The sequence below is a fragment of the Perissodus microlepis genome, chromosome 8 (genome assembly GCF_051167445.1).
Source record: "Perissodus microlepis isolate ML-2025 ecotype Zambia chromosome 8, ASM5116744v1, whole genome shotgun sequence".
Lineage (NCBI taxonomy): Eukaryota > Metazoa > Chordata > Actinopteri > Cichliformes > Cichlidae > Perissodus > Perissodus microlepis.
The window spans coordinates 9201973-9223560 of NC_140468.1; the positions used below are offsets into that span (position 1 = coordinate 9201973).

Consider the following 21588-nt stretch of genomic DNA (forward strand, 5'->3'; position numbering starts at 1 on the left):
GTGTCAGGGTTGACTGACAGGTGTCCTGATACATGGCCTTATTAGAGTGGACCTTTTCACTGTATAGGCTGTGGGAGCAGTTTTAACTACGTTATTTTTGTGTGTTTGACACAGAGCATCCGAGAAGTTTGTGCTTGAGTTTTTGGTGAGTGAAATTCTGGTCTTTAATGAATCTGTGACTTCCCGCACATTACCAGACACGTATGTGTGTTACCTGATAACTTTACGCTCCACCCTTTAACCCATCAGTTCTGGCTCCGAAAGTCAACATGGCGGCAACACGGCTAAAGCTAAAGCTTTGAAATGTGGAATACGGAACAAATAGGTGACGTCACGACGGTTACGTTTACACGGGGCGTGACTTCCGAAAATAAATGATACGGTTAAACATTTAAAAGCGTTCAAAAACATTAGCGCAATACTTCACCATGCTTTGCGAGGTAAAAGCGATTATAGGGCAAAATCTTACGCGAATAAATAAGAGCTCTGCGTTAGATTTTAACTTTTTAACAACCCGGAAAAGCCCACGGAATCCCATCATGCATTGCGCTTACTGTTGACGGTTAATCTAATGTGAATAAACTTACAGCGTTCACATTAAAAGTCTTACCCTGTGCATTTATATTGTTTTATTCACTACTGCATTGTGTGACAATGAGTGGTCTTTGTCATTTATAAATGCTCTTTCCCAGTGAACCGTCACTTTACACGGCTTTGTTGTCAATGGGGTCCTGTTGCGGTCTTTCTATGATTTAGTACACTCTTGTTTCTCTTCAGATCTTATAAATCTTTCGCCTTTTACTAAAGATTTCCGTGGAGAGGAACAATAAGAGTTTCGCCCAATTTTTTGATGCCCTGCATTTAGTGGGGTTTGTTAAGAATGTTCAAAAGCAATAAGTCACTAGTATCGCAATCGCGGACAATGTTAGTATTGCAACATTTTCAAATGTTATGGAAGCCCGTTTCCGCCACTAAAAAAAAAAAAGGATCCATAACTCTAAATTTCGAGTTATTTTCTCAAAATTCCGAGTTATTTTCTCGAAATTTCGAGTTACTTTCTCGAAATTTCGACATATTAACTCGAAATTTCGATTTATTAACTCAAAATTTTGAGAAAAGCAACTCCAAATTTCGAGTTAGCGCTGTCAATCAGTAATCTACGTGAATGACGTCATTTCCTTGTTACCCGGAAGCTGAAGCCCTCAGCTACAAATGCTACAGCTAAGCTACCGGTATTACATCCAGTCGTGAATGCACAGATTGCTGAGTGTTTTCAGCCTGGCTTCACAAATGATGAAATCCCTGTTATTAGCTGAATCACATGGTGTTACTATCAGCAAACGTACTCGCGAAAGCGCCAATTTGTTGGTATCCGTTTTTGAGTGCGCGTTCCTCTGCGCCATATGCTTCCGGGTAACAAGAAAGCGACCTCATTCGCTAACTCGAAATTTTGAGAAAAGTAACTCGAAATTTCGAGTTGTGGATACTAGCTTTTTTGCTTTTATTTAGTGGCGGAAACGGGCTTCCATAAAATGTAGCCAGTCATGTAATGTTTTCATTTTTCATGTACCCGTTATTGTTGTTACAGTATATATTTTCGTAGTGAGCACGCTGAACTATAGCAGTTTATCATTTTTTATTTTCATATTTTACTTTTTTTTTTTTCATTTATTCACATTAAGATTTTATTTTTAAAAAAATGTTTCTATTCGTTTTATTAATTTATATGTTAGTTTGTTAGTCTTTTTCTAATTGGAGTTCAGAACAATGCAAAAGAGTAAAATTAAGGACATTTCCAAAATATTTTTATTTTATTCAACATCATGTTTACTTGATGAATGTCCATTCATCTATCGCTTCCACTTATCCTTTTTTAAGGTCGGGGGGGGGGGGGGGCGCTGAAGCCTATCCCAGCTGTCTTAGGGCGAGAGGCAGAGTACACCCTGGACAGGTCTCCAGTCTATCACAGGGCTAACACATAGACAGAGACAAACATTCGCACTCACATTTACTCCCGCATTCACATATATGGGCAATTTAGTGTTTCCAATTAACCTAACGCCACTAACTGCATGTCTTTGGACTGTGGGAGGAAGCCAGAGTACCTGGAGAGAACCCACACAATCACGGGGAGCACATGCAAACTCCACACAGACCACGGCCAGATGGTGGAATTGAACTCAGGACCTTCTTGCTGTGAGGCAACAGTGCTAACCATTGGTGAATGTATATTTAGTTGTTTTTTTTTAACAGTAGTATTTAACTTTTTTAGTTTTGTTTAGAGTAGATTTTAAATGTGGATTTTTGTTTTTAACGCCTCACACATGATCTGGGATCAAAGTATTTCCCTGATGTGCACCTAAGCTGCAAACCTGCTTGACCTCTTAGGTCATCTAGATCAAGCTGCCTGGTTATATTCCAGGTTTCCATTAAAACTGTTGGAGAAGCTCATACTTTTTGTGTTCAACAACCTATTAAACCGTGTTAGATGTGCTCCAACAAATCAGTACTTAAGGGTGTTTAGTTCCTGCTCTTAAGTATTTTACAATTGAAAAACATCTTTTAGGTTTAATTAATTTTATTGGACTACTGTTGAGCTGTTTGTTTGTTGTTTGCTCAAGAAAGATGTTAAATCTTTACATAATTTATATAAATCTCTTGTGTAGTAATTCTGGTTACCCATTACAACTGATGAGGCTGTTATTAAAACAAGAAGGTGAGTGTTGATTTATTGGAATAAGACATAACCAAATCAGCCACGGACTACAAATAGTAAAAGACTTGAATGTAGTGGAGTAAAATGTGCAAGATGCAAAAGTCCCATTTTTCTAAGGCATGATCCCTGATTATACATTATGCTATGTATCTTCAGTATCCCCCACCATATTACACCTCAACTACCAGTACGAACCATTTAAACAAGGTAGGATGAAGCCATGCTTTCATGTTGTTTAGGTCAAATACTACCTGTATGTCACGAAACAGACTCATCCAACAAGCAATGTTTTTTGTTTTGTTGGGGGAGGGTTCAGTCTTCTGTCCAGTTTTAAAGATCCTGTGCAAATTTTTAGTGGCACCCAGCATGGTCTTCTGCTGCCAAAGCCCATTTGTGTCAGGGTTATACGTTCAGAGATGATCTTCTGCATACTTTGGTTGTAACATTCAGTTGTCTGAGTTACTGTTGCCTTCCTATCAGCTTGAAGCAATCTGAATCTGGTCATCCTCATCTGACCTCTAGCATCAACAAGCCTACAGAACTGCCACAGACTGGATATTTTCTTTTTTTTAGACTGCTCTCTATAAACCCTAGAGATAGTTGAGTGGGAAAATCCCAGCAGATCAGCAGTTTCTGAAATACTCAGAGCAGCCCATCTGGCACCAAGAAGAATGCCACATTGAAAGTCACTAAAATCACTTTTCTTCTTCAGTTTGTTGCTCAATTTGCAGGTTATCTTGACTATGTCTCTGTGCTTAAATGCACTGAGTTGCTGACATGTAATTACATATTTTTTTAAGGCGTCATTATTAAGTCCTAGGCAGCACACAGTGGTGCAGTAGTTAGTACTGTTGCCTCACAGCAACGTTCGACTGCACCATCTGGCCGGGGCCTTTCTGTGTAGAGTTTGTACGTTCTCCCTGTATTTGTGCGGGTTCTCTGCAAGTACTCCAGCTTCCTCCCACAGCCCAAAGACATGAAATTAGTGGGGTTAGGTTAACTGATAAATTGCCCTTCGCTGTGAACATGAGTGTGAATGGTTGTCTGTCTCTCTGTGTTAGGCCAGCAAATGACTGGCGACCTGTCCAGCGTGTACCCCGCCTCTCGCTCTATAATAGCTGGAATAGGCTCCAGTCCCCCGACAACCCTGACAAGGATAAGTGGAAGAGAACGGATAGATGGATTATTATGTTCTTTGCATCCACAGGTTAATCAAAACCTGCCAGTGTTTTGGTCAGACTGTAGATTTGAATTTACAACTTCTAAACTATGAAATCTACTACCATTGCATATGAGATCTGTGGCTATTGAAACTTTTAAAGAGCTGTTAAAGAGTTTTTAGTATAGGCTTGCTTTAAACTAGTGGATAATATATTATATTATATTATATTTTGTATTTGTTTGCTTGCTTTTCTTAAAAGGTGCTATTTAAATACATTTTATATACTTACTTAAAAAGTAATGAAAAGAGTGCTGCAATGTTCCCAAGCACAAGAGGGCGCCTTTGAACGCTTTGAAATATTTAAAGCGAAGCGGTTTTAATGATATCAAACGTTCGAACATAAACAAAACCAACAAGAGTAAAATTCACTCTGGAGAAGATGGTATTCTTTTCTTTAAAAATGACTATAGTACTAAAACCAGATTACTGTAACTTATTAGTCACTAATTGTTCCAGCTTTAATCCTATAAATAGACTTTTAGCCTACTTCTTATTCATGAACATATGAATATATGCTGAGCATACCTCTGTAGCTACCCTTACTCAAATTTTTAAAAGCAGGACTTAACATCAGGCAAATATTGCAACCTTCATTTACTGACTATAGACTGTTACTATTATACTCACATGTTACTTATTAATAAAGTGAACAAATCACTATTTAAATCCCGTTTCCGCCTAAATGTCCCTTTACTCTGTGAGGAATAAATCACACACACACACAAGCGGGTAATAGAGAGTCCAGGCCTTTAACAAATGCTGTAAGCCCTTTAGTATGTATGATCCCCGGCCCTTCCTCCCCGGCTCGTCCCTCATCTCCTCCCGGTTAAAACGTGACACACTTCAGTGACAGGTCACGTGATGGCCGTAGCGTTGATCCGGAAGGAGGGAGGGATGGAGGGGAGCGGGTTGAGTAGCGGGAGGAAGGGAGAGTAGAAGGGGATTGAAAATGCGTCAGGTCAGCCAGAGAGCGCATGTAACAGAACGGAAGCCTGTGCGAGGAGGTTTCAAAATAAACATCAAGGAGCTTTAAAGAGAGAAAAAAAATCATCCATGGCTGAAAAATGAAACCAACAAAGAAATGATAAAAACACTGCAGTTCATCTAATGGTCACTTGAGGCTGGTTCCAAAAGTCAGTCAGTCCCCAAACTCCAATATTAAAATGCCCAACCAAACAGTGTTAAAAGAGCACGTTTGCAGCCTGGTACCAAAAACGAAAAAAAAAAAAATTACCTGGCAGCACGAAGCTATTATGGGTTTATTGGTTTACTGAATTGACTTAATCTATGTTCAGTAATTGTCAATAAAGAATCCTTCTGTTCTTCTTCTTCAGACTGAAGAAAAAGATCTTCTGAAAATAAAGATCAAGTTATTTTCCATAGTGGACCCGTTGAAAGCATTAAATGACCAAATTTATGCTATAGAACCCAAAAAACTAAATAAAATCTACTTAAAAACATGTGTACTTAAAAAAAAAAAAGACTGGCAGTGGATAGATGCAAGGATCCCAAAAGTGACGCTTTGGTGGAAAATAGATGTTCTATTAGACACAATAAGATGGCTGATCAAATCATTTGACTAACTCATCTACCAGCCATGGCAGTTATTAGTGTTGAAAATATAACTTTAATCTTTACATTTCGACTTCATCCTCAGAATGTTATTTAGACTTTATCCTGAAAATAATATTTTGACTTTTAGATCGAAAGTTAGACTTTATTCTCAAAATGCAGAAGAGGATTAGGGCCAATATGCCAAAATGGCCAGGGTAGAATTCCGAGGAAAAAGGTCCTAGTGGTGATTTTCGACTACACTGAAACTTGTTTTTATTTTGAAAATCACCACCGGAAGCTGCCCAAAGTAATGGCTATCTTGACTTTGCTTCAGTTCAGCTCGCCTGCATTCCTCCTCTCTCTAAACCCTGGCCGATAGAGACAGAGAAAGAAAGGAGGAGCAGGAGGGGGGCAGAAAACACAAATTATTATTCACAACCGTGTTGGATTTTTATGAAACCCGGAGTCGACTCATACGGGACACATCAAGCCACGAAAATTACTCCTGCCAGACGGCTCCTTCGGACGTACAATACCGAGAAAATGCGTATTTTTCTTTACTGAAAAGGGGACTGTGGCGTTGATGAGTCTGTGTAGGACAGCTATCGAAAAGCAGCTTTGGTGAAACAGCCTACAGCGTTTCCACAGCGGATATCTACTTTTTTTCTTTCTTTTTTTAAATGAGGATTTGCAAGATGGCTGATGACAGCTAGCCCTAACAAGGACAGAAACGCGACGTCCCCTTTAAGATCAGGAGGGTATATTTTTGTATTTTTTGTAATTTTTTTTAGTTAAATATATAAATATGGCTGTTTCTAAAAATAATGACCATAGGTTATATTAGCAGCGACTGTCCTCGTGTGAAAGCGGAGTGGATGTAGTGTTTATCTGTACCTGTGCTATGGTAGAAAATGGTGAGGTGACGTCTGAGGTAATTTACGCGATTTAATCGAGATAAGGAAGTACATAAATATGTTGTTGGCTGAAGGCTGTAGGGGGGGAAATGGTACAAACCAAAGTAAAATAAAATAAAATGAAGGGGTGCACAGCTGAGAACTAGTAATCTTTGTGTGAGGAGATATTTGATAGATGTTTCTGGCTCTGCAACAGCAGCCCAACATTCCTGCGGATCCTAAAAACCCCTTTGTTTTGTGCGCAAGAGCTGGACTCGACTATTAAAACGATTAACTATGCAGTAAACAGCCTCGATGTGATGGCCCGGGTATGATTTCCTTTTTAATGAGATTATAAGGCCTTTGTTGTCGACTGAAAACTGGCAGAAAAGCTGCGGCCTTGTGTTCAGATATGCGAGCTGTGCCACATAGCAGGCGTTATTCATCAAATGGAAATGTCGCTTTTATGTCAAATTGAAGGGCTGGAGGTACCTGTGTTTTTCCATCTGACCTTTGAAACAGCTTTTTCTGCCTACTGCCAAACCATCGCTGGTTGTATGTATAATTAAATTGCTGGTAGAGGCTACTCGGATACTTATTTATGATTCAGCGGACAAAAGCATTGCGCTGCGTTGTGATTATAGAGGAAATCAAGCGTCCTTGAGATCCCGATAAAACAGGTTCAGCTATTTTTTTTCCTCTCTCTCTCTCTGTAAAGCTTTCTGTGTGGGAATAGTAATCAGGGTGTGGGCTCCAGCAGTCCTTTCTCGTGCTTTTCATGTTTTCATGCATGGTTTGTTGGTCTGAATTGTCCACAGTCAGTCATAATCCGGCGTTTAAGTGGAAGAGAGCTGTGAAGGTAAGGGCAGAAAAGGATCAAGTGTCTATTCCCGTGCTACACAGAGATTGAGTCTCTCCCTCGTCGTACAGGTAATTGTGTAGATCTTAATTCTCTGTGCCTTGTTTGCATTTCGTGGTTTACCTGTAGCAGACAGGCTGTTGGCTTCCTGCAGCAGGCCTTTAAACAGACACACACAGAAGCTGTGAAGTGAAGGCAGGCCCAGTGCTTGTGTGTATGTGTGAGTGTGTGTGATTTAGGGGAAAGGAAAGCACCGTTTACTGTAATCTGCATAACGTCAGCCCCTGTTGCATGTGTTGAAATCACCAAGGTGTTGTCATCTTTGCCTGAAGCCTTCTCTGGTCAGGTTTCTGGAATTTTGCCTTCATGCTGCAGTAATAAGCAATACTCGTCATCTGTCAGGGAGACTCCTCTAATTTGGTCACAAAGGTCGGCCTACACAGACTGATCTTTCAGGGGCGGCATTGGGTCTGGTTTTATCTTCTTTCTTTTTTTTCGCGAGACTCATTTTGAGAGTGTCGGGTTTCCTGTGAGAGAGACAGAGGTCTGAAAGGAGTGGAAACCAGTGTATGCCTGCCTGCACCATGATGGCCTCTGACATGGCTGAGACATGGAGGAACTGTTTTGAGGAGGAGCTTATCTGCCCCATCTGCCTACACGTGTTCTCAGATCCCATCCAGCTGCCCTGCAAGCACAACTTCTGCCGGGGCTGCATCAGCGAGGCCTGGGCCAAAGACTCCTCGCTGGCTCGCTGCCCCGAGTGCAATCATGCTTACACCCAGAAGCCCAGCCTGGAGAAGAACCACAAACTATCCAACATAGTTGAGAAGTACAACGCCCTGAGCGTGGAGAAGGCCACCACGCCGACACTGCAGTGCATTCTCTGCCGCCGGGGTCCCCCACTCCCCGCCGTGAAGGTCTGCCTGCGCTGCAACGCCCCGTGCTGCCAGTCACACGTCCAGACACACCTGCAGCAGCCGTGCTCAGCCCTCGGGCACCTGTTGGTGGAGGCGGAGGCGGTGAAGGCCTGGACCTGCCCCCAGCACGACGAGTACAGGCTGTACCACTGCGAGGCCGAGCAGACGGCTGTGTGTCAGTACTGCTGCTTCGCCCGTTGCCATCCCAGCCACGGCCACGCCGTCACTGATGTGGAGCTGCGACGCAATGACATCAGAGTAAGGGAAAACAAATACACTGTGCTTACTTTAAACACTTGTTTTTTCCATTTGTTATATGTGCTCAAGTGACTCGAATAAGAACAGGGGAAAGAAAACTACTGACGTCTTGTACGTTACTCAGATTGGTTGATAAGATATTTAAAAGGAAACCAGTAGGAGTATTGAACCTGTGGCTTCAGAGTCATATGCAGCTCTTTCTGCCATCTCCAGTGGCTTCCTGTGGCCAGACCTAGATGATTGTAAACATAGAAATGAATAATAGTTGCTTTATAACAGCCCCGATTCCTTCAGTTGACAATTTTTTTTTTTGTTTGTTTATTTGTTTTGTTGTTAGTAATGATAAAAGCAACTAATTTTTAGTATTTTAGTTCATAAATGCTGTAAGACTTTGAAGAAATGGTAATAGGTTAATTTATACTAAGTGGACATTATAAAGCTAGAATATATTTTGGGGTCAAAAATTACTGGAAAAAAGCACTTTTGCTAGTAAAATCTGCAGATCTCTGTATTTAACTATGATTTTTTTTTAAAAATCAGTGGTGTCACATTGGATCGTCTGTCGAATATTTTCTACAACAATTAATCAAAAAAATAATCAATAGTTTCAGCCCTACTTACTGATCTCTGCACATCAGAGATCAATAAGTGCTGGCTTTTATAACAGCATCACACCATCCTGCAAGCTCATTTTTCATCCACTTTGTAGCTTTCAAGCAAACATCAGCAGAACAAAGAGCATATTTAATGCCTTCCCGTGCCACATTTAAGACCTAAAGTGGAGATTTCTGCTGCCACAATAAGTTGTTGATTGTTTACCTCGTTACACAATCCCGTCTTCAATAACAGAACACTTTCCCATTTTAAGAAATGGTTGCATTTCAAGTGTTTCAGGTCTATCTCGCATTTTTTCAGTGGTGATCCATTCCAGCCTCCGTTCTCATCTTCTGGAATGACAAACAATGTGGTCGAGAGTGGAACAATGAGGGGCCCTCAGAGGGCCTTATCTCCCCAGCACAGGTGCATCCGAGCTCAGGGATCGCCAGTTGTGTGCGGCAGGGGTGGGAGTAGAGATGAGGGGAAGGGGGATTAAAGTGATTCGTCACTTGATTCTGCGGTCTACTTGGGGTTTTTTATTAACCTCTTCCTTTCCTGAGGGGTTGGTGCTTACTGCAGCTTGTTGTAGCGGAGGCTGGGCGAGTTTCCTAGCCTCTGTTCTTTCTTTTGAAGGGGTGGTTGACAGGCGCGTCCAGTCAGAGTGAAAACCAATTCCATCTGACTCATTTAGTTCACCCAACACCCTGTTTAGGTGGCAACCGTGTTATGGTAGGGCATTTTTCCTGCTGGTAATGCTATGACTCAGCTTTACGTATTTTAAATCAGTCACCTGTAGCGCACAAATGACTCTCAGGTGGGCTAAATTTAGAAGCTGTACTGTTAAAATCTGTCTTATTTGCATTTTTACTAAAATACACTATTGTGACCTGATGTTTATCGACCTTTAATCTGTGTCAGTGACCTGAATATGTGTAGAAGGAAACGTCTTACAGGTTAAGAAAAAAAACACACAAGCATTCTGTTTAGTTTCATTCGTGAGACCATGCACAAAAACATTAATCCTATAAGAGAAAAGATGCTTTGTACCAGATTTAGCTACAAGCCAATTTACATCCAAGGTTTCTGGGCAGCGACACAAAACATGGCGCTCATTACATGATGTTGGATGATGAAAAGGGTTAGCGTGGGTTACCGACGAGAAACAAGATCTGTGGTTTAGATGGGCTTTAGACAAATTCATGGATGTGCAGCATAAAATACACAAGTGAATAACCCATCACACATGAATCTCTAAGGCCTCAGTCACACTGGTCTAGAGACCGGTCAGCAAACCAAAGGCAACCATATGAGGTTTGTTCCCCAACTGGTTGCCAGTTGGTTGGTGGTAGTTTTTAGGTGAATTAGGTAACAAAGAGGGTCCTGCAAGCAGATTGCCCCATTAGTCCATAGTTTCCATGGAGCACAGAGTGGTCTGCAAATATTTGCCGTTTACTCTCTAAGCTGTAGTAAAACAAAGGAAAACGGTAACCTAACGTTTTGGGTTTGTTTCACACTTTTTTTTTTTTTTTTAGTCGTACTACTGCTAGCTGTAAATGAACCAAGTAGATGCTAATTTGTCAGTGGTCCTACAGCTGTGATACTCTACTTAGAAATAGCTTCACTAATAATAGGTTAATAGATTGTCAGTCCATTAATCTACAAATTGCATGGCGTGTAAAATATACAGATATGGTAAAAATACCCACATGGTGGTGGCTTCATATGCTTTATTTTCCTCAGCCAACAGTCCCGAACTACAGGGAAAACCAGTTTAATAAAGTATTTGAATTCACAAGAGATGGCTCTGCCATTCACCTGCCTTGGCATTTACAAGTACAGGGCTCCCGACACCCACTGCTTGTTGGCTCCTATAATTGTAGAAGGTTTTTTGGAAGGTTTGCATTCAAGCAAGACCTTCAGTAACAACAGATATGATACTAAATATATGAAGGAGCTGGGGTGAAGAAGGGTTGCAAAGCGGCTTGCAGATGCAGTGCTTAAGCAGCTTTAATAGAGCGTCTTATATGAGATTTACCACCTGGATGTGTAAAGGATATCAGCTGATGTGGGCTGGCATTTAGATTAGCTGATCTGCCAGGATTGGGGCTGAGTTTGATTGTAAGGCCTGCCAAAACTGGTCCTGTGCTCATGTTTTTTGGGCCCTCAAACACATTTTAGCCAGATCTAAACAAAAAGATCTCCAGTATAGTCAGAAAATTATTTTTCCTGCCAACTTTCTGTTGACCACGTTTAATTTAGTCAAATATAATTGCACATCTTTATTATATAAACGGTCAGAAATGACTTGGCCCTTACTATAAATGAACAGTTCTGAGCCTGGAAAAAACCCTACAGTAAAAAAATGCTGCACTAGGTTAGAAGTCAATTACAAACTCTCTTCTTGTTACACTGTAAAATGTCTCACTAGCCGCTTTAAAAATACAGCATCAACCAGACTTTAACCTCATTAAAAATTTATATTTTATGAAATAAAAGAGCAGAAGCTGTCTCTGAATAAATAGACCACGAGGTAAATTGTATCTCATCTGGGTGGTTGACCATGTTTTTAAGATGATGCAAACAGGAAAAAAAAAATCTAATGTCACTGAGCTCATTCACAGCCCCAGTCCATAAATATTTTAGATATTTGTCTACATGTATTAACTACTAGCAGATCCTCCATGTTGAATGTGATTTAAGGCTTGCAGAGAGGAACCACCCCTCCCTTTCACACATACACACAACCCTACAGGCCCCACCCTGCTCTTCACCTCCGTCAGTCCCCCTCCAACAAATTCACCTCCCTAACACCATCCACCAGTCACTCCCGGTGAGGACCGACCTTCCCTCTGGCCCCGTTCTCCTGCTCTGGTGGTTCTGATGGAAAAGACACTGTGGTGAAATGACAACTAAAAAGCCCCCTCCCCTCTTCAATACCCCCTGTTTCCTCCCTCCCTTCCTCCCTGAGAGGTTCTCTGCAAAGCCTCAGCTTCTTCGACCCTGTTTTTCCCCCTCTGGCTTCTGCTCAGAGCCTAACTCAATCAGTCAGCACAACCAGGTCACCGTCCTGGATCTAACCATGCCAACTGTGTGTGTGTGTGTGTGTGTGAGAGAGAGAGAGAGAGAGAGAGAGGGAGAGAGATATCTAGGGCAGCAATTCCCAACCATGTGCTGCTGAGGCCCAGGAGTATGCAGGTTTTCATTCCTATCAGCCTCTACAGCAGCTGATCACTAATGATAAAAGCAGCTGCTGTTGGCTAGAATGACTGCGCAGTGACGATGATGATTGTGGTTGTTGTATGTGAATAAACCTTCAGCCTGAGGAAAAACAAATGATTAATGGCATGCCAAGCTAATGACAGACTCATCCTTTAATTAAGGCTGTCTGATTGTTGAATACTGAAAGTTATTCATGCTCACCAGAGGATGAATCCTAAGCATTATGGTGACCACCATGAGGTTTGCTAATCCTTGGGTGCATACACATTTTAGGTTGAATGTCATTCATTTGGTGATCATTTAATACCTTAAAGTCTCTTTAGACATGCTTTTATCTTAGTCCCGTAGCCAATTTGGTTGTATTTGTTATTTCTCTCTTTATGCTGTACCTCAAAGCATTTTTTATTAACCAGTCTTATATTAAACATATATTTGCTTATTTATTCATGGATGGCACTCACAAATGTATGAGCTAAGCACTATCATCCCAAATTGTTGTATGATGAGCCTATCAGAAAATGAGATTATGTCTACAGATGTCATTTCCCAGTTATTCAAATTTTATTTTATTATTTTTTTAGGTTTAGAGATTGTGTCATAGTAAGTTGGTAGACAAAAAAAAAGCAAAGTGATAATGTTAATCCCACTGAAAAAAGTTACAAAGTAATAAAGAATAAAGCCGGGGGGGAAGGGGGGGGGGTATATATTGTGAAAATGGGTTACTTTAGGCTGTTGCCCAGTGGTTGCTCGGCACAGTGCATAATACACTTTTTATGCATATCCATGACTTGTTCTTCCAATTAATTTTAAGTGATGTGTAACAGGTTCTAGATGCATAGCCCATTGCTACATATCATGATATCAGATATATAAGAACCTCCAGAGGCCTACGATTTACCCCTGAGCCAGGGTTAGTTGCTCAACTCTTGATGGTAGGAGAATTTGAAGGACAAAGAAATATAGACTCATTTAGTGTGTTACTGACCTCCATTGGTATCATTATTTGATTACACTGCTAATTTTAGTACTAATTAACAAATGTTAGCTTATGGGGTGCAATGTGTGCAGGGTGGCGGCCAGGGGCAGAGACCCTGGTGGACTGATCCCAGCTACCGAGTCTAGCGATTGGGACATGGAATGTCACCTGTCTGACGGGGAAGGAGCCTGAGCTAGTGCGTGAGGTTGAGAGGTATTGGCTAGCTATAATCAGGGTCACCTCAACACATGGCTTGGGCTTTGAAAAAAATGGATTGTCGGGCAGTGGAGGGAATACTTTGAGGGCCTTATCCCACTGCCAGATCTTCCGTAGAGGAAGAAGAGTCTGGGGACAAGGAGGTGGAGTCACTGAGGCAGTTCAACAACTCCTTGGTGGCAGGGCCCATGGGATGGATGAGGTTGGCCCCGAGTTCCTGAAGGCTCTGGATGTTGTAGGGTTATCTTGGTTGACACGCCTCTACAATATTGCATGGCAATCAGGGATAGTGCGTCTGAATTGGCAGACTGGAGATGGTGGTTCCCATCTTGATGAAGGGGCAATAGAGGGTGTGCTCCAAATATAGGGGGATCACACTCCTCAGCCTCCCTGGTAAAGTCTATGCCAGAACTCTGGAAAGCAGAGTTCGTCAGAAAGTCAAACGTCAGATAAAGGTGGAACAATGCAGTTTTCATACCGATCATGGAACAGTGGACCACCTCTTTACCCTCTCGAGAATACTTCAGGGTGCATGGGAGTTTGCCCAACCAGTCTACATGTGTTTTGTGGACCTAGAGAAGGCGTTCGACTGTGTCCCTTGGAGTGTTCTGTAGGAGATGCTTCAGGAGTATGGGATGTGGGATTCCGTTCATAATTTTAAGGACAGTATTTCTAGGCATAGCCAAGTGACGGAAGGCTTCCAATTGGGTGGTCTCAGAATCTTATCTCTGCTTTTTGCAGATGACGTGGTTCTGTTGGCTTCATCCAGTGGTGGCCTCTAACTCACACTGGAGCAGTTTGCAGCTGAGTGTGAAGCAGCGGGACTGAGAATCAGCTCCTCAAAGTCTGAGGCCACGGTCCTCAGTTGATAAAGGGTGCAGCACCCACTCCATTTCTGCCCTAAGTGAAGGCGTTCAAGTATCTTGGGATATTGTTCGTTAGTTACGTGAGCAAGAGCGCGACAGATGGATTGCTGCTGTGGCATGAGTCGTGTGAATCCTGTGCCAGTCCGTCGCAGTGAAGTAAGAGCTGAGTGTAAAAGCGAAGCTCCTGATTTACTGGTCAATCTGTACCCCTACCCGCACCTATGGTCGCCGAAAAGTGCCTGGCCTGTCTCATAGAGATGGGGTAAGAAGTTCAGCCATCCCGTAAGGGCTCTTAGTAGAGCCACTAGCCACATCGAAAGGACCTAGTTGAGGTGATTTGGCCGTCTGGTCAAAGGTACCTTTATTGTCCCCAATGGGAAATTGATTTGAAGCATATCCACACATTAAACAACACATACATTTAAAAACACAAAAAAGAAAATCTGACGAGGATCCGAGGTGTTCCGGGCATGTCCCACTGGGAGGAGGCCCAGGGGCAGACCAAGGACACACTAGAGAGATTATATCTCTCGGCTGGCCTGGGAATGGCTTGGTGTTCCCCAGGACAAGCTGGAGGAGGAGGGTGGTCTGGGATTCTCTGCTTAGGCTGCTGCCCCCACGACCCAGCCCCAGATAAGCGGAAGAAAATGGGTGGATGGCTTTTGGAGATGCACAGATCTATCAGCTTAAGCCCATATCATCCAATAGTATGTCGTTCACTGATTTCACAATCTGATGTTTTTTTGTTGTTTTACATCAGTTTTATGCTAATCTAAGAGATAACATGATAAACTCTTAATAAGACTCTTTGCACTGTGATGTTAGAGGTGATAAAGGAAGATTTTTTTTTACATAATAAACAAAAAAATAAGAAAAATAATGGCATCAGCAAAACTAAACTGTTCAAATTTTCAAACTTTGTATGTTCAAAATTCATATTTTGAACATCTTGGGCTAAAATCTTAAAACTGGCGGATGCCACATTCATTGTTAGATCATTAAACTTTTTTCATCTGCTCTTTTATTTCTGATTTTTCTTTTATTCATAAAATGCTACTGCAAATGAATCTGTTTTTATTTTAGTACAGTTTTACACTGGATGCCCTTCCCAACACAATCCTCCCATTAATCAGAGGTTTGGGATCGGGACTTGAAAAGCACTAGCTTATAACCCCCTAAGGCAGGGGTGTCAAACTCCAGTCCTCGAGGGCCAGTATCCTGCTTGTTTTTGAGATATCCCTGCCCTACCTGCAGCTGATTACCTGGAGCAGGTGTGCTTTTGCCAATAAGAAGCTACAAGGGCAGGCTAGTTGGAAAACAAGCAGGAGAGCGGCCCTCAAGGCCTAGAGTTTGACACCTGTGCCCTAAAATTATGGTTTCAAATTGGGGATCTTTAATATGTAAGGGCAACGTGTCAACCACTACACTATGGAGCCAAAAGTGAAAATTTGCTGGTTAATCCTCCTTAAATATGAGTATTTGCAAATTTTGGTGGTTAATTGGGGGAAATCTTTGGCTTTATTCTCTTACTAGGTTGAACCACCTTGGGCAAGATTTAAACTATTCATGAATAATTTATAGACTTAAAAAAAATTCTACTATTGAAATTCATTTGATTTTACTTACACATTTTTAACACTAATGAGTAAAAGTTGCATGCACAAATGCATCGTGAACTATCGCCACTAAGCAGGACAACATTTACCAACATTAATGCCATGTATTTATTTTTATTCAGAGATGGTGTGGTGAAAAGCTTAAACACTAGCAGTACTTTTATTTTCTCAGACAGAAAATGACGATTCAAAACAAGAACAGAAAAATGTCGGTCAAATTACTCTTTTAAACACAGGTGTCAGCCCTGAATTTCACAAACCTGTGCCCCCCTGGTCACACAGTTCACTAAATGATCGACACCTGCATAGGATAACTATTCTAGCATTGTCATTGCGAGCATGTTGGCATGAAACCGACACTTGGCACACCTGACCAAGAAGCAAAAAGGGCTGTAGCCATGTCAGCACCATCTTATCAATACGCTCCATTAAATGTTGAGTGAGGGTTATTTATATTTCCCATTAAATATTAGCAACACGAAGGGATCATCAAATCTGTGTCAATGGCATTCCCGCTATCCAAAATTTATGCAAAGGATTGTTGGTCTCGCACGGAGCCATTTATTCCTTCTTTTCTGTAAATTTTGGCCACAAGCTGAGCCGGATAAAACTCAGCTCGGCCTTTATTTCTTCACATGCCATCATCTTCATCATCATCATCATCATCCCAGAAAAAACAGACGCTGTTGCCACAACACTGCCATAGCTCGCAGAGCAGCCTCCTCTGTTTGAGTGTGTGTCTTTTAGAAAGAAAAGGCAGAACAGAGGAAGAGGAGTTGCACCAAGGGGAGAGCGAAGCTGCCGGAGCTTTTTCTGCCCATTTATCTATCTCTGCTCGCTGCCCCCGGCTCCCCCAACATTAGTCTTCACTCGCTAATGCAAACACAAAATAGCTGCTGGTTGCTATGACTGCATCCCCCTCCTTCCTCCCCCACAGGGATTGTGTGTTCGATGGAGACTAAATTAGCCCACTCCCGGATCCTAATATCTCAGGCTTGGGGAGGGGATGCTAGTAGCTGACCGAGGTCACAAGTTTCCAAGGCCACAAGGCGTTCTTTATTTACTTTCTGTCCTTCTCACCTCACAGCAAAACCTGTTAAGACAGCAGGAACGCGTGGAGGAGCGAGTGCAGGAGATTGAGGAACAGCTTTGCAAACTCGACTCAGACAAGTGTGTGGTGGAGGTATGTTTTTGCACGTCACTCCGTGGGCGCGTTTTCTCTTTTATGGCACTAAAATCTTTAGGAAATTTTGATTGGTGTGTGTGTGTGTGTTTATTTTACAGGACAGGGTATGTGAGCTGAAAGAGGAGGTGCGCCTGCAGTACCAGCGGATGCACCAGCTCCTGGAGGAGGATCTCGGTCGGACACTGGAGGCTCTGGATCGGGCTCAGGCTCGGTTTTGTCAGGAGAACGCAGCCCAGGTTTTAGCTCTCGGGGAGCAGCGCCACGAGGCCCAGAAGCTGCTGAGCTCCATCCAGACTGCCTTCGGGAAGGCAGAGGAGCTGAGCTTCATGAAAAACACCAAGCCTGTTAAAATCCTCACAGACAGGTGAGCAAACGGTCTTCATACAATGATTTTTATTTATTTATTTATTTTGGAGATGTTTCCAAGTAAACACCTTATCATGAACCCCGTCTCCTCGCACTTGTTGCAGATCTCAGGCATGTGTGGGCAGCAGTCTCCCTCCTTACAAAGTTGGGAATCTCAACTCTAAACTTTTCCTTTCTGAGATCTCAAAAAGAGAGAAGAGCTTGAAACGAACACTTGAAGGTGAGAAAATGAAATACACCTGTTAGCTTTTAATGCAGGGCACGACCGTCATGGAAGTGTTTTTCTTTTAATTACCACTTACCTCTTCTCATTTCGCACTTTCTCTCTCTCGTCTCTTAGCTCCCCTCACCCCTCCCTCGACCTTCCTGCAGTCTGTTCCCGCCTATCCCAGCGGTCAGAGCTCTGGCTCTGGTGCAGAGAAACGGAAACATTCCACTGCTTTCCCAGAGGGAAATGGGAACGGCGGAAAAAATGCCACACCGGGTTTCAAAGACTCGTCCTCCTCTTCCTCATCTTCTTCCTCGTCGTTAGCCAAACAGCCCTACCTGGGGTCCAGCTCTGCCTCTGGAGAAGGCCAGTCTACCAATCAGCAGGCTCTCGGACCCTGTGGCCCGCCTCACATCAGCGAGAGCGGCGGGACAGGAAGCGGGAGTGGCTCGTTGACTAATCACCATTCAGGCTCTGTATTCGGCTCCTCTCACTTCCCTCCTGGAGGCAGCAGTTCCTCGCACTCCTCCCAGCAGGCAGTGCTCCCTCAGTATGGCGGTCGCAAGATTCTGGTGTGCACGATGGATAACTGCTACTGCTCTGGTGTGCCCTCTGTGTCAGGCCACCGCAGCCACCCTCCGTACCCACGCTCGGGCTCTTTTCCCTGGGTCAGCGCCCAGGACTACCCCCCTCCTCCTGGCCTGGCTTCCGGAGGTCCGTCCATGCAGGGCTTGGCAGTGAGGGACTGGATAGACGCCTCACAGACACACAGACATGCAGATTTCTACGGGCTGTATGGGCAGCCCTCTACAAAGCACTACGTCACCAGTTAACAGAGCAAACACACACACACACACACACAGATATAGAGACAGGCACCAAAATAGCACACCTTTACCGACTTACTAACGGGAATAAACACAATACGATTATACTATACACATATTAAAATAATTGTTTATATCTACACACATATGCACACACACATTCGGGGGCAGGGTTGATCTCTTTGTGTTTTTATTTTCTCCCTTTCTTTAATTTTGGTCCGTGTTTTCATGTAGTGTATTATACGTAAAATGCATAAACAGGCTGGTGAAACTCAGCTCAGCATTTTACACAGAAACAAGGAAGAGAAGCCTGAAGAGGAGACGAGGAGATGCATCTTTTTTTATTTATAGAGTAGGAGATGGATTGGTAGGAAATTAACTTTTAGTAGAGAATCTTCTCATGCTTCTTCAAGGCTTCTCACTGAGGCTAAAGGGAAAAGAGATTATACCGTGCAGTGTTGAGCTTTCCACGTTCAGCTCATGTTTCTCTGATATAATCACCCCTCCAGTTGTACTGAGGTCAATTGCCTTATGTTATTAGCAAACATATTTTTCTCCACATAGCTGACTTTGTTTGATAGATCCTTTAAAAAGGGACTGCGGTCTCTGCGTGTCCATTTTATTTTTATTGTCATGGCACTTCTTCCTTTCTTTGCTGAGTTCAGGGATGGATCGTACAGCTTGAACACAAAAAGCTCTTCCATGGAACACCCACAATGCACTTGTGGACGCCTTGCTATGCCTGGACTACAGATGCTGACCCACAGAGGGACAATAGAGCAGCGTCTAAAGGGCCGGCTGACCCCAGCCCTCTGCATTTTTGAGAATTCGGCCCGCATCCTTACCACTCCCTTCCTGCTGCCACAGGACAGAAAATATTACAGACTGTTTCCATTTAGTGATGAATGACTTTGTGTTATTTGGTACACTTGTACCTTTAACACTTGCCTACAGAGACTCTATTATTTTAGAGAAAAGGGCAAGACTGGGGAGACCAAACTAATCAGGCATCTGGACGATCTGATGATGCTGTAATTGTACTTCCTGCAGGGCAAAGATGTCACTTCCTCTCAATAAGCACACAAGCTCTTGGCTTCCTGTTTGCAGCTGAAAGCATGTAAGGAAGAGGTTTAATTTTTTGTTTGTTTGTTTTTCTAAAAGCACTCAGAAGAAGAACAATGGGGGAAAAGAAACTGTATGCTGTTTTAAAATGAGTGTACGAAAGAAACGAAGGGTGGGAGGAACTTCTTTTTTTTTTCATGAACTTTTTCTAAAAGACTGGACTGCAAGATGTAAGCAATGGTTCATCATCCTTAAAAGTAGCTGTTACAACAGCCACGATAAAGAGAGAGGAAAAAAAAAACCTAAAAGTATCTTTTTTTGTAAATATTTTGTGAAATGGAAAAATTACAGACGTGATTTGGAGAAAGGATCCAAATAAACAAGTTTAAACCAGTCTCTGCTGTCAACTGTGTATGTGCGAAACATCTCATGTTTAAAGGATAAGGTTGGTGATATTCTATATTTTTGTTACTGTAAATAAATCCCATAAAAAGACAAAAACCAGCTGTGTGTTAGTATTCAAATACCTTTCCACTTCCCTGTCATGTCCATACATAGCAGCAGCTTGTTTACTCCAACTAGAGCTGTAAACAGGTAACAAATTTATGCATTAGTTTATCTAAAAACTCTTATTTTCAAACTGGCCGATGTAAGAATTCAACAAAACTGTCGTGAAAGTGCTTTTGTGCACTTGTAGAGGCAGGTTAGGATGTTTTTCTATACTAACAGCTAGCTAAAGCTAGATTTAGCTGTGCTCTGTGTTTGGAGATTATTAAGAGATTAATATAGTAAATGATTCACCTGCCCAGGGTTTACTAAACTTGCAAGAAATTATTAGCACCTGCAATTAAATGTATATAATATTTATTTTGGCTGGGAAAATGGTTGGATCTATTTATTTAAAGTTCGTACATAGATACATAGAAATACAGTATATAAAACAAAAACAATCTGTTTTAATATCCAGACAATATTTGGTCTGACCACCTTTATTCTTCAACATAGTTTGAACTTTCTTAGGCAGCTTTCTTGTCATTTAAATATCCATCAGGAATCGTTCTCTAGGCTTCTCGAAGGGCATTCAAAGCTCTTCCTTGGATGTTGGCTGCCTGTGTTACATTCTCTGTCAAAATGATCCCGCACTGTTTCAGTAATGTTGACGTCCGGGGAGGTCAATCCATGACTGATTTTGTTCCGTTGTATGGCCTTCTATCCTAGCCTAGCATTATATTTGGGATCATTGTGATGCTGAAAAATGAAGCTGTTGCTAATCAGATGCTTTCCAGTTGGTATTGCATGTTGGATAAAAATCTGACTTCATACTGCCATTAATTTTTACAAGATCTCCAACACCACTGGTTGACATGCAGCTCCAAACCATGACAGTGCCTTCACTGTATTTTACAGATGACTGTAGGACCTCTCTCCTGAACTCTTCCATACACACTGAAGACCTTTTGATTTTCAGTTCTTGTGTTTCCCTTCCTTTCCCTTCCTTAAGAATGGCTTCTTGACAGCCACCCTTCCACTGACACCATTTCTGATGAGGCTTCATTGAGCAGTTGATGAAGGTGCAAATGCATTTCTTAGTTTCTGTGTCAACTTTGCTAAGTGTTAGGTAGCTTAACAAACAAAAGCATTTTTTTCTGAAAATGGTAAGGTACAAAGAAAAATTCTGAAAGCTCAGGGAGCCTTTCCTCAAGACCCCTTTCAAAATTTGCACAACGGTCTGGCTCTTTGCATAGTTTTTCATCTTCCTCTCTGGTACACAGTAAAATCACACACTAGCTTTAGCTGAGCTTTCCCGAGGCTAACGCCTTTATCCTTTTAAAAATCGTGGGGGGCAATTTCATAGCACTAAAGGGCTGCCATATTTAAGTTTGTACTACTTTAATTAAGGGTCCAGTTTACAGCGTAGTTCAGAAGAGGACCCAAAGTTTTCCAGATGTGGTGGATACTTATTTTATTTACACTTTGCCTTGATTTATTTGTTTTAATTATTTAAAAATTGGGCTGAGTCATAGATCTGG

At 42.2% G+C, this 21588-nt stretch overlaps 1 protein-coding gene and 1 non-coding gene across 2 annotated transcripts; both read left to right on the plus strand.

The window, feature by feature from the left end:
- The first annotated feature begins 757 nt into the window (after positions 1 to 757).
- Positions 758 to 872, plus strand: LOC146381356 (U5 spliceosomal RNA). Its single transcript, XR_014801239.1, has one exon. It is a non-coding gene; the product is annotated as a U5 spliceosomal RNA (small nuclear RNA).
- Positions 873 to 5790: 4918 nt separating this feature from the next.
- On the plus strand, positions 5791 to 19953 carry trim8b (tripartite motif containing 8b). Its single transcript, XM_084937349.1, has 5 exons — positions 5791 to 8419; positions 16997 to 17092; positions 17194 to 17459; positions 17566 to 17681; positions 17802 to 19953. Exons 1-5 carry the CDS (start codon positions 7814 to 7816, stop codon positions 18500 to 18502), a joined length of 1785 nt encoding a protein of 594 aa, XP_084793475.1. The 5' UTR covers positions 5791 to 7813; the 3' UTR covers positions 18503 to 19953.
- Positions 19954 to 21588: the final 1635 nt, after the last annotated feature.

Bases quoted from the DNA above. Each gene is read 5' to 3' on its own strand.
- trim8b (XM_084937349.1), top strand. From the start codon at position 7,814: ATGCCTGCCTGCACCATGATGGCCTCTGACATGGCTGAGACATGGAGG. The intron at 17,093-17,193 runs GTATGTTTTTGC...TTTATTTTACAG, and splicing joins CAGACAAGTGTGTGGTGGAG to GACAGGGTATGTGAGCTGAA. The intron at 17,460-17,565 runs GTGAGCAAACGG...CACTTGTTGCAG, and splicing joins GTTAAAATCCTCACAGACAG to ATCTCAGGCATGTGTGGGCA.